Genomic DNA, 11,593 nt, shown 5'->3' with positions numbered 1-11,593 from the left:
AAAGGTTCAATCCTTCGTGCACCAGCAAGCAGAGGTGCCCATGGTTTGGCCTGGGGGTGCAGCCTGCCCACCCCAATTTGAGGGGGCCCAGGACCCACCCAGGTCCCGAGACATCTCTCTCAGCAGAGCACTGGCAGACACAGGGTTAAGAGGCTGCAGCTCAGGCAGGACGGGAGCAGGAGGAATGTGGAGGGTCCCGATGGGTAAGAGCCCCCCAGCAGACAGGCACCCCCAGAACCTCCTTTGGGGGACACATCAGGGGGGCACCAGCCTCAGCAGAGCAGCCATAGGGGCAGCCCAGGGCAGAGGCTTACAGCAGCGGGGGCTAGGCTTGAAACCCCCTCCCCCAACCCTGCAGCCCCCCCGGGCAGGGCCGGGACCCCCAGACACCCCGCTTCTCCCCGGTGTACCGCGGGGTCCCTCCAGGCGCGGGGCGGGGGACAGCCCCTTTGCTGGGGTGGCCCTGCCACCTCCTGGCCAGCCTGGGGACTGCGGGGGGGGGGCACGGCCCGGGGACACCCCCAGCTGCTCCAGGACACGCAGCCCCACGGGGGATGGGACAGAAGCGCGGCTACAGCACTCTGCCACTCGCCCGGCTTACCTGGCCCGGGGCTCTCCCCCTCCTCCTCCTCCTCCTCCCCTCCTCCACCCCCCCAGACAAGTGATGCAATGACAATGTGTGCCACAACCCCAGGTACCACTGGCCATCACCAGGTATCCCAGACATCACTGGATACCACCAGCTATCACCAGGTATCCCAGACATCACCGGGTACCACTGGCCATCACCAGGTACCCCCAACCATCACCAGATAACCAGACATCACTGGGTACCACCAGATATCCCGGACATCACCATGTACCACGGACCATCACCAGGTATCCCCAACCATCACCAGATAACCAGACATCACTGGGTACCACCAGCCATCACCAGGTACCCCAGCCATCACCGTGCCACCAGCACTGTTGGCATCACCAGGTCATGGCACAACTTGGCAGAAGCAGGTGAACTGTGGCAGCACCCTGGGGGAAGGACCCTCCATGGTCACGGCCCCACCAGGGTCTCGCTCTGCAGCCTCCAAACCTGCCTCAGATTTGGGTGCACAAGCCTGTCCCTGCCCTGGTACCAGTGGGGATCTGGCTCCCAGCCCTGGGGCCTTTTCCATGTTCCTGGTTCGCAGGGCTCAAGCTTCAGCAAAGGCTCATGCCGGCTGGATTTGGGCTGAAAAGGACCAATCCGTAACAGGTTGGACCCATTTCCCTCACTCCAGCCACAGTTTCATCTCAAGCCTTCTCCACCAGCTCCTCCAGAGCAGGATGGCCAGTTAAAAGGCCCCAAAACAGGCTTTTTTTACTCTGAAAACAGGAGCAAAACCAGCCCAACACCTCCCTCCTCCCAAACCGCCCCAGCATTTTGCTGCTTAGAGGAAAACAGCCCCTTATAACTCCAAAGTTTTATTTTATTTCACCCCCTCCCAGGCAGAAAACATCAAGTGCCACAAGTTTTTCCATGCCAAAACACACTCTTACCCACGCTGCCTCCAAGCCAAACTGCAGCAGAACCAACCCAAGGACGGACAACTTAAATACACTCACTTAACAACCAAAATACCAACCCACCCCTCACCAGCACCATGCCGAAAGGGGGGTCCTGTATAAATACAGTGCAATAATTACATATATTTTGCAATGGCACAATTAAAAGCCGTATCCAGCCCCATGTCTGGGGGCTCATGCGGCACCGCTACCCAAGCCCCTCTGCAGGTGATGCTCCAGCCACCAGTTAATAGCATCCTTTGTCCCAGTACACTCCAGCTTTGATACCCCCAGCACCAATAGCTCCAAGAGGCTAGAGGGAGCTGGTGCGGACTGGGGGAGAGGGGCCACAGCCCCCCAAGAAATATGGCTCCGTGTCCTGGCCAGGGATTTGCCGGAGCTGCTGATTTTGGAGGCTGCGGGTGCAGTGCCCACACATGAGCTTCATCCTCTACCATCCAAAGGTGACTTCAGCTTTGTTGCCTGATTATTTTTTTAAGGATATTCCCAGCCACACAAGGGGGAAATGCTGCTCAAAAAAAAATCTGTCATGACCCTGAAAAACCAGTCTAACTGGGGAGCAACTGGAATGGTCCCAAAACATGACAGTCCCCCAACATGGCCCATCCTGGGCAGGGGTTCCTTTCCCACCCAGGGGTGCTCCTAACCCAACCCATGCACTCAAAGGCACCCCCAGTTCACCAGCAGCCCCGGGGCAGCGGGGGAGCATTGGTGCTGGCACCCTGCGGTGTTATGGCCAGCGCTGGGACAGGAGCTGGCTGCATCCTTCCTACACCTTCCCAGAGTGCTCCCAGAGCCTAGCGAGGTGACAGAGCCCCCAGGTGACAACCAACCCAGGAGATGGAGAAGAAGCCACCCAGGGTAGCTGACATGAGCCCCCCCACCACCACCCTCAGAAAACACAGCACTCCCTGACCAACCCCACACTCTCCAGCCACCCCACAGAGACCCCACACACTCGGGACACAAGTGGCTGGAAGGGAAAAAGGAATAGGGAGGGGAGGGCTCAGTGCTTCAGCAGGTCCCCCAGGTCATATGCCTCGAAGAGGTCACTGACGCCTTCACCCTCCAGCCCCCAGAGATAGTCATCCTGTTCTAGGGGGGGTGAGAAGGTGATGAAGGGTCCCAAGTCCAGGTGGGAGGGGGTGCAGGGCAGCTGGTCCTCCGTCTGCTGCAGGAGGTGTGGGGGCGAGCCCAGAAGCCCAGCCTCCACCTCCAGCAGCGAGCTGGACCCCCCCGAGACAGCGAAAGGCAGAGGTGGGGGTGAGGAGGAGGAGGTTTCCGTGGCCCCCCAGCTCTGGGGGAAGACGTGGGGCGGCTGTGGGGCTGGCCCAGGGCTGTTTGGCAGGGAAGGGGGTACGGCATGGTCCCGTGGAGAGGTGGCAGCGGAGGGGGTGCCATGGTCCCTGGTGGGGCTCTCCTCCGCGATCTCCTCCGGGCAGAGGTAGACCTCAATGGGGCCATTGGTGCTCTTCAGGTGGAGCTGGAGGTTGTCCTAGGGGGAGCAGAGCAAGACTCAGTGGAGCACCCAGAAAGGCCCCACATCCCATCCTACCGCCCCCAACCCATTGGGGTCTAGGCAGGGCATTCCAACCCCTAAAGGACCAGGTCAGGGTCAAACAGCCCCGTGGAGATACCCCAAAACCATCCAGGGCCATGCTAGGCTGCACCCCTGGGACACCCCAGATGACCCCATCAGGGAAGGTGCAGATGCAGCAGCAGCACCCACACCCCAGCCCTGACCCTGCCACAAGCCGGGGAAACGGCCCCCGGCCCCACACACACCTCGCTGAAGTCTGGCACCTCCAGCTGTGTCTCGGGGGGAGCCTTCATGGCGATCACCGTCTGCTCCTTGAAGTTGCTGATGGTGTGGAGGTCCTGGTAGGTGACGTACGCCAGCGTGGACGGGGATAAGGTATAGGAAAAAGGGGGGCTGCAGAGGGGATGGCTCAACCCCCCAGTCCCAACAGCAGCCTCTGAACATCCCCCCCAGCCTGGGGGGTGCCAGCTGGAGGAGAAGGGGCTCAGAGGGGTCCCCAAGACCCTGTCCTCCCCCCTTGTCCCCCTCAGCAAGGATATCTCTGGTTGGCTTCGCTGTCAGCCAGCTGCCGGAGCTGCAGGGCACAGTCCTGCAGGAGCTGGTCCAGTGTCCTCTCCATCCTGGCCAGCTCAGCCAGCTCCCCCCGCAGCGCCTGCTGCTTCGCCGTCACAACCGTGTCCTCAAAGATCCCTGTCCCCCTGCCAGCAGAGATGGCACCTGAGGGACAGCACATCCTACATGCCCTTGAGCCACCTGTCCCCCACCCTGCCATGACCCCTTGTGCCCCTCCAGCACCCTAGCATCACTCACATCCACTGGATGTTGTTCTTGGACTTCTTGCGGATGAGCTGGATGCCTTCCAGCACATTGGTGATGTCGTAGATGCGACGTTTCTGGACTTCCAGCACCTCGGCCGCCCGGTTGAGATCCACGACGCCGTCGGACGACTCGCTCAGCAAACGGATGAATTTTTTGGTGAGCAGCCCCAGCGAGGTGTCGTAGCGAGTCTTCTCCCCAGGAGACTTGGGGGCTGCGGGGAAAACGAGAGAACCCCCCCATCCTCTCCTTAGCCTGGGTCATGAGGTGGAGGTGACATGGGGCTGGACACGCTGGGGACATTAAACACTGTACAATCCCTAACCTGGTGGAAAAATAACCCAGAAATAACCCCCTCGGGATGGGGGGGCGGGTCTGCCAGCGCAGAGTTGAATCAGCTCAAATAGCAAGGAGGGGCCGAGGAGCAGGTGCTGCTCCCACGGTGCCACTTCGAGTCGCTTTGGGTGGTGCTAGAGGGGACATTGCAGCAGCTCTAAGAGGGGAGAGAAACGGAGCTTGTGCCCCCCCCCCCGCCCCCCCCAGCTCCCCCCTGCCCCACCTCGCCCAGCACCACTTACTCCTGGGGCTGGGGACCTGCACCAGGGTCCTGCCCTTCCCCTTGGGCGTGCAAAGTTCGGGGCCCTCCAGGTCCAGCTTTCTCTTGGCCTGGGTTGGAGAGAAAACCCCATGTGAGGGCTGAGCCAGACACCCCCCTGAGTCCCCCAGACCCCCCACCCCGGGGCATCAGCCAAGTCCTGGGTGCCACAGCCCAGGGTGGGGGGATCTTGCAAGAGGTTCATCCGGTTGCAAAACCCCTTCTGGGAAGGGCTCCCACAGCACCCGGCAGGGCGAGGGGCCACCGGGAGAGCTGGGTGGGGAGGAGATGGGGGGTCCCTGCACCCCCCATGGCTTCCTGCCCGCTTCCGCCACAGCACCCCAGCCCACCCCAGCCGTGGGGAACCCACCGGGATTTCCCCTCACCCCCAGCTCCTGGCACAGCTCCACGGGGCTGAGCCCTGGGAACGTGGCCGGATCCTCACCCTCCCACCCTGCCAGCTGGCTCGTTGGGGTGCAGGGTTTCACCCCCCCCACACACCCCCAGCCACGGCTGGAGGCAGCCAAGGGCACCCAGCTGTCACCGGTGCACCTGGGACCAGCCGGGCTCAGCCCTCCCCGGGGACCAGTGGGTGCCCCAGACACGTGCACCCAGCTGGAGGGAAATGGGTGAGGTGGGGTGGGGGGTTGAGGAGGGGTGGGTGCCGGGTGCGGGGACACCTCCCTGCACATGCTGTCCTCTCAGCCGGGGCGGGGGGGGGGGCGGGGGGGGAACAGCTCCTTGAAATCACCCCCAAGCGACTCCCCCAAGCATCACTCGGGGAGAGAAAGACCCAGGGAAGGTGGGGGGCCTGGGGTGCAGCAGAGCCGGTGCAGAGCAGAGCTGGGGGATGTCACCAAACCTCCCCCCCCAATGCGTGCAAATCCCCCAGGATCCCCCCACATCCCCAGTTATGAGCAGGGGGACTTGCGGGGGGGACACTTTGGCTCAGCAGCAGAAAGCAATGCCCCCAGCCCCACTCCATAGCCCCCCAGTACCTGCTCCCAGGTCGGGCTGTCCCACAGGGTCCCCCCCAGCACGTCCCGCATGGCGCCCAGGTCCCCGTGCCGGCTCAGCGTGGCTCCAACAGCAGCTCCCTGGGGAGCACACCCCACTTTGCGGGGAAGGGTTGGGCACCTTGGCGGTGTTCCCACCCGAGGGGGCCGGTGGGAGAGGAGCCGGGGGCTGTTTTCCACCCCCCCAGGGAACCAGGTTGGTCCTGAGCTCCTGTGGGAATCTGTTCCCTCCCTCCCTTCCCCGAGCAGGTTTTCCCCAGCGAATGCGCCTCCATCCCCGTGCCCCCGGATCTGCCCCCGAGCTGCCGGCACCCCAACGGTTAACGCTGAGCGCATGGGAAACACCTGCCCTGGATCAGACCCCATGCATCTGCCAGCTCGATTTGGGACAAGGAGGGGGGGCATCATCCTGGCCCCCCTTCTGCTGGCACCCAAACCCTTGCTTCTCCGGATACCGATGGCCACAGCCGCCCATGTGTTCCCATCGCTGATGGGGATGGGGGTGTCAGCTGCACCCCATCTGCCCAAGCAATGGGGAAACTGAGGCACAGAAGCAACCCACAGCAGGTCCCGCTGTCCCCAGCCACCTCCGATCCCCCCCAAGGCTCTAAGGTGGTCTCCCCTTCCCATGTGCAGGAGGGGAGAATGGGGGACCCCCTGCTCCCCCATGGGCAGCTCAGGGAGGGGGGAGTTTGGTGGGCTCAGGCAGGGGCAGGACCCCGCAATGCTGGGACGCACCAGCGAGGGACAATGGACAAGAGTGTCCCAGCTGCCGCCCCCCCCACCCCCCCACCCCCGAGCCGGGCAGGATTAGGCACACGACAGCTGAGCGGGGCACAACAAGGGGCTCCCAGCACCCTGCCAGGGCTGGAGGGGTTGGGATGAACCAGAGCAGATGGGGGGGGGCAGGAACCAAACTCCAAGACTCCCCCAGGGCATGGCAGGACCCCCCCATGCCGCTTGCCAGCCCCCAGCCACTGCTTCCCAGGATGGGGGGACACACCAGCTACACCCCAATATGATACAGGGGGTGGGAAAAGAGGCTCGACCCTCCCCCGGGCAAGGGCAGGAGCCTGCTGGGGGGGTAAGGCAGCGGGGGGGGCAGGCCGGGACCCCTGCCAGCTCTGCCTACCAAGCAGCCCTCGGCCCAGCCCTGGCGCCAGGGGCTACACCCTGCGCCCAGCCCAAGCATCAGAGCAGCCCTCTCCCCTGGGGGGCCGCGGTGGGCTCCTCCTGCCAACGCTTCCTTTCAACAGCACCCGCTGCCTTCTCCGGGCTTGCCCGGGCCCTGCCCGGCCCTTCTGGCCCCCCCCAACCCGGTCCCCCTCTGCCAGCCCCACCGACACCCTGGGGCGTGGGAACGCAGCGCCCGGGGATGGGCACCCAGAGCTGGGAGGGTGGCACAGAGCACCCCAGGATCGTGCCCGGGGATGCTGCTCATGCCAAGGGGCTGCTGGATCAGGCCCCCCAGGTGCAGCTCCCACTGCCTTTGGTATGGCTGAGGGCTACTGGGGCACAGGGTGATGCAGAACCCCCAGATTTGGGTGGTCAGGGGGGCTTTCAGCCATACCGTGGGCAGGGCAGGGAGGCTGATGCCAGCCCTGGCCCTGGGATGGGGAGACCACCCTGTGCTGGGGAGGAAGGCAGCACCCCCCACCCTGGGTACCACTCCCCACTCCGAGATGCAGCCTGAGTCTCCATCCCCTCCAACAGCCCCATCCCAGCACAGCAGAGGGGAAAGGCCTGGCCAGAGACGTTTCCCACAGAGAAGAGCCGGAGGCTGTAAAAGCCAGAGCCAGAAAAAGCCCCTCTGAGGGCAACAGGACACCTTCCCACTCATCCCCCCAGCTCCTGGCACCCCAAAATTGCCCCCTCCTGCCCATGCAGAAAAACCCATGATGGGATCAAGGAGGGACAGGACCACCCTGGGTCACCCCAGAAGAATCCAGGGTGCTGCTGAGCGGTTTTCCGGTGTGGAAGGGTCCCAGCCCAGCACCCACAGCGGCTGCCACCCTGGGTGCTCTTTGCACAGGTGGCTTAGCCCTGCCAGCTCGCATCGAAATCACGGTGGACTCTGAACGCCCTTGTCCCTGTGTGAAGCAGGCAGGGAGAGCCAGGACCCCACGGTGGAGATATCGCTCTGCCCGGGGCTCCTTTGCAGCCCTGAGCCCCTATAGAGATCCCATGGTCCCTATAGAGGGCCCACATGGCTAGAAGCAGGGCAAATACTGAGGATGGGATTGACACAGGCTAAAACCGCTCCGAAATAGCATTTTTCATGGGGGAAAGTGCATTTACTTACCCCAGGACCCTCAAATCAGAGACTACAGATAATCTGAGATGGTTTTGGACCGTGAGAGACAACCCATCCCACTTTCTCATGGATGGACATGGGGGTGATGGGGTCCCTCCACCCGGACCAGGTGACCCCAGATAATTTATATGGCACAAATCCAGCAAGCAGGTGGGAGCGGCTGCAATCACCCAGCTTAGGAATTGGGAGGAAATGCTCATTATCTGATTGCCTCGGATCTGCACACAAAGGTTGTGCCAGTAAATGGGGTGTATGCTGGGGTAAGCCCCAGCTGCCAGGGCTGAGCGTGTCACACTGGGGTTGGAAATGGGATATCCAGCACAGGGAACGGGATCACGGCATCAGGAAATGGGATGGGGACAGAGGGGAATGCCACTTGCAAGCCACCAAGGGAGATGCAGGAGCACTTCATGTCCCCATGCTCCTGCAGACCCCTTTCAGAGGACAGCTGCAGGCCCAAGCACCCTGAGCATCTCCTGGCGTGGGCGATGATGATGATGATGGTGGTGATGCCAAAGAGGCTGTTAGCCCAAAGCCAGCTCTGCAGCGATGCGTGGGAACGGGACTGTGAGTTTGTGGGGTGTTTTTAGGGGAGGAGGCAGGGGCACGGGTGTCTCCTTCAACAGCAGCCCCTAGCAGCACAGGATGCAGCATCACAGGTGGCTCAGAGACAAAGAGGTTGGGGAGGAGACAGGTGGCCCCAGAGCCCCCCGGGATGAGACTCGCAACAGCCCCAGCCAGCCCCGCAGCAACAGCGCAAAGACACCCGCTCTCCCCCAGGCACAGCAATGTCCCCAGCTGGCACCGAGCATCAGGGACCAGGGAAAGGGGGAAGGGGGGGGAATAAATAAATAAATCAAGCCTTGAAAAAGCTAAATCGAAGTTAGCAGGGTCTGGGATCCCTCCCAGGACCCGGGGAGAACAGAGGCTCACAGTGAGGGCTGGACGCGTGCCCGGGCTGGGGCAGGCAGGAATTAAATGCCAGCTGCCAGCAGGGCTGGCCGGCCAGGGTCTTGATGGGGGCCCTCCAGCAGGAGGGACAGGCTGGGCAGTGCTGCCCACGCACCCCAACAGTGGGCATGGGGCCAGCACCCCATCTGGGCCACGGTTTCCCTGTTTAGGGACAGCAGGCACCCCAGGCTCGGTGACAGGGACACAGGAGGGCCAGCAGCTCCCTCCCTGTGCCAACCTGCACAACTGCCAGCATCAGGGTCCCTGCTACAAAGCCTTGGGGTGTCCCATGGAGGATGGGAATTGCTTCAAATTCACACTCCCCCCTCCCCCCCCCCCCAAAAAAAAAGAAAATATTGCAAGCTCTGCTGTAACCACAGGCAGGAACCAAGCTCGGGCAGTGGTGCTGAACCACCCCTGCCCCACGTCCCCCGACCTCCACGGGTGATGGGTCACCCCAGGGGTCACAGTCCCGAAGCGGGGTGAGCCAGCAGGGATGGTGCCCCCCGCCCCCCCCCCGGCGGCAGGAGTGCTGCCTGCACCCAGCCCTTGCTTCCCTAGGGTGGACAGAGGTTTGCAAAGGGCCTCAGCTCGGTGGCCGGGCTTCGAGGCACGATGCAAACTGTTTGCAAGCTGAAGAGAGGCAAAAAAGGCTGAGAAAAAAGGCTGAGAAAAAAGGCTGAGAAAAAAGGCTGAGAAAAAAGGCTGAGAAAAAAGGCTGAAACGCGGAAGCCAGGAGCCAGCTTTGGGCACGCAGGGGCGAAGGAAGTTGAGAAATGCATGAGCCATTTCATTGCGACTTTTGATTTCAAACCTTACCCTCTCCCACCCCAATGAGTCATTTGAGGGGGGGGGGGTGCTGACCCCAGTATAAGCTGCAAAATTTGGGAGGGTGCTGTACCTCCTGGGGTCAGCCATCCCTTGCTCGCCACCCTGCACAAAGTCCCCAGCCTCCCATCCCACCGAAGCGATGCCCAAGGAGGGGATGGGGCGCAGACACCTTACCGGCAGCCGTCCCGCTGAGGCTGAGCGGAGGGTCCTGAGCTGTGGGCCCTGGGGGGTGGCATAGAGACACCCCCCCTGGGGAGCGGGGACGCTGACAGCCGCCGGCTTGTAGAGCTGGGTGAAGCAACCGGCAGATAACAGAGGGCTGCCCAGGCTGGAAGCCCCCTGCTCAGAGGAGCCCATCACCGACATGACCTTCTTCGGGTGGGAGGGGGGGAGCAGGAGGGCGGCGCCCCCCCTCCCCGGGGCGGGGGACACTCCCCGGGGGAGCTGCAGCATTGCAAAGTCCTTTCCAAGAAGCCCGGGCCGGGGAAGGGGGCAGAAGCACCCCACGATTTTGCCTCAAGGAAGGGGTCACAATCTCAGCGGTGGCATTTTAGGGGGGGCGCGGGGGGGGGGTCCGCCGGGCGCTGGCACCGGCCGGTCTCCAAACACACCCCCCCCCCGAAATACCTGCAGAGAAGCAGGCGGCGGCAGCACCAAAACCGGGCGGAAAAAGCTTCTTTAGCCCCAAAAGACAGCCGCGGTGGGGCGGAGGGGGCCGGGGCAGCCCGGAGCGCAGCCCTGCCTCGGCCCGATGCCCCGCGCCCGGCTCCGCTCCCGCCCCGCGCCCGGCCCCGATCGCGCTTTTTTTTTTTTTTTTTTTTTTTTTTTTTTTCCTGTTTTTTTTTTTTTTTTTAAGCGCCAAACGCCTTGCCGCGAAATTCGGATTTCCCGCGGAAAACGCAGCGCACTGATTGGCTGCCGCAGCCCCGCCCCCTCGAGGCAACCGGCGGGGCCGCGCCGGGAGGGGCCTTAAAGCGGCCGCGCGGCGGCGGCGGCTGTATGCAAAGCAGGGGGGCGTGGCCTCTTTGGCACCACCTCCGGAGGGGGTGCCTGGGGCAGGGATGGGGACCATTGGGGTTGATGACTAGGGTTGATTTTTTAATTATTATTTATTTATTTATTTATTAAAGGCACCTCCTCCCCACCGAGTCTGGTGGGTTCCAGGCTCAGGGCTGTGACTTCCCCATCCCCATCACCCCCTAGCCCCATTGGCCCCCATCTCCATTGCCCCTCCCTCCCCATTATCCCCCATCCCCATCAACCCTCACTGGCCCCCCATCCCCATCACTCCCCACACCCCTCTCCCCTGACCACCATGGCCCCCATCCCCATCACACCCCCATCTCCATCCCCAGCTGCAGCCACCCAGGGTTGGAGGGGGGTTGCATCTATTTGGGAGAAAAATGTGTTCAGGTGCTCCAGCCAGAGGCTGCCTGGCAGCATCCCACCCCCCACAGGCAGGGAGCAGGCAGGGGTCTGCGCTGCCTGGGGGGGCCAGACCTCGGCAGGACTCCCTGGTTCACTCACAGCAGTTCACCTGATCCATCACCCACCAGTCCCAGCCATCGGCCACCCACCACGTGTCCCTGGGGTACACCAGCTCCTTCTGGCAAAGAGGGAGGAGAAAGAGGGGGTGAAGGGCCCCCAGTTTTGCCAGGGGGATACTTCAGGGTGCAGTGGTGGCAGAAAGCACCGAGACAATGGCAAATCCCTGAGTAAGGGCAACTCTGAGACTTACTGGAACCAGTAAAAGGCCACCACAGCCTGAGCCAGTTTCATCCTGCTGAGGCCACTGAGCCACAGCTGTTGGCTCCTCTCCATCACCTGGGTGCCCTCCATCGCCTGGTTCCTCTCCATCACCTGGGTGCCCTCCATCACCTGGGTGCCCTCCATCGCCTAGTTCCTCTCCTTCACCTGGTTCCTCTCCATCTCATGGTTCCCCTCCAACACATGGTTGCCCCCCATCCATT

At 62.6% G+C, this 11,593-nt stretch overlaps 1 protein-coding gene across 4 annotated transcripts; it reads right to left on the bottom strand.

Moving 5' to 3' along the window:
• Window positions 1-1,442: 1,442 nt before the first annotated feature.
• E2F2 (E2F transcription factor 2) lies at window positions 1,443-10,428 on the bottom strand. Of its 4 annotated transcripts, none has more exons than XM_055705959.1 (7): window positions 9,798-10,428; window positions 5,510-5,608; window positions 4,495-4,582; window positions 3,911-4,130; window positions 3,640-3,834; window positions 3,346-3,460; window positions 1,443-3,055 (listed from the first exon to the last, which is right to left on the bottom strand). In XM_055705959.1, the coding sequence occupies exons 1-7, from the start codon at window positions 10,074-10,076 to the stop codon at window positions 2,567-2,569; spliced, it is 1,485 nt and encodes a 494-aa protein (XP_055561934.1). In that variant the 5' UTR covers window positions 10,077-10,428; the 3' UTR covers window positions 1,443-2,566. The 4 variants fall into 4 exon arrangements, with proteins under 4 accessions (XP_055561934.1, XP_055561935.1, XP_055561936.1 ...); XM_055705960.1 differs by having other exon boundaries at window positions 3,640-3,798; XM_055705961.1 differs by lacking the exon at window positions 5,510-5,608.
• Window positions 10,429-11,593: the final 1,165 nt, after the last annotated feature.

Source organism: Falco cherrug, chromosome 3 (assembly GCF_023634085.1).
Source record: "Falco cherrug isolate bFalChe1 chromosome 3, bFalChe1.pri, whole genome shotgun sequence".
Classification (NCBI taxonomy): domain Eukaryota; kingdom Metazoa; phylum Chordata; class Aves; order Falconiformes; family Falconidae; genus Falco; species Falco cherrug.
This window is presented reverse-complemented; position numbering and strand designations above follow the sequence as displayed.

Coding starts and splice junctions, on each gene's coding strand:
- E2F2 (XM_055705959.1), bottom strand. CDS start 10,076: ATGCTGCAGCTCCCCCGGGGAGTGTCCCCCGCCCCGGGGAGGGGGGGC. Junction 5,609..9,797: donor CCTCAGCGGGACGGCTGCCG/GTAAGGTGTCTG, acceptor TGTGCTCCCCAG/GGAGCTGCTGTTGGAGCCAC. Junction 4,131..4,494: donor GCAGGTCCCCAGCCCCAGGA/GTAAGTGGTGCT, acceptor TTTTCCCCGCAG/CCCCCAAGTCTCCTGGGGAG.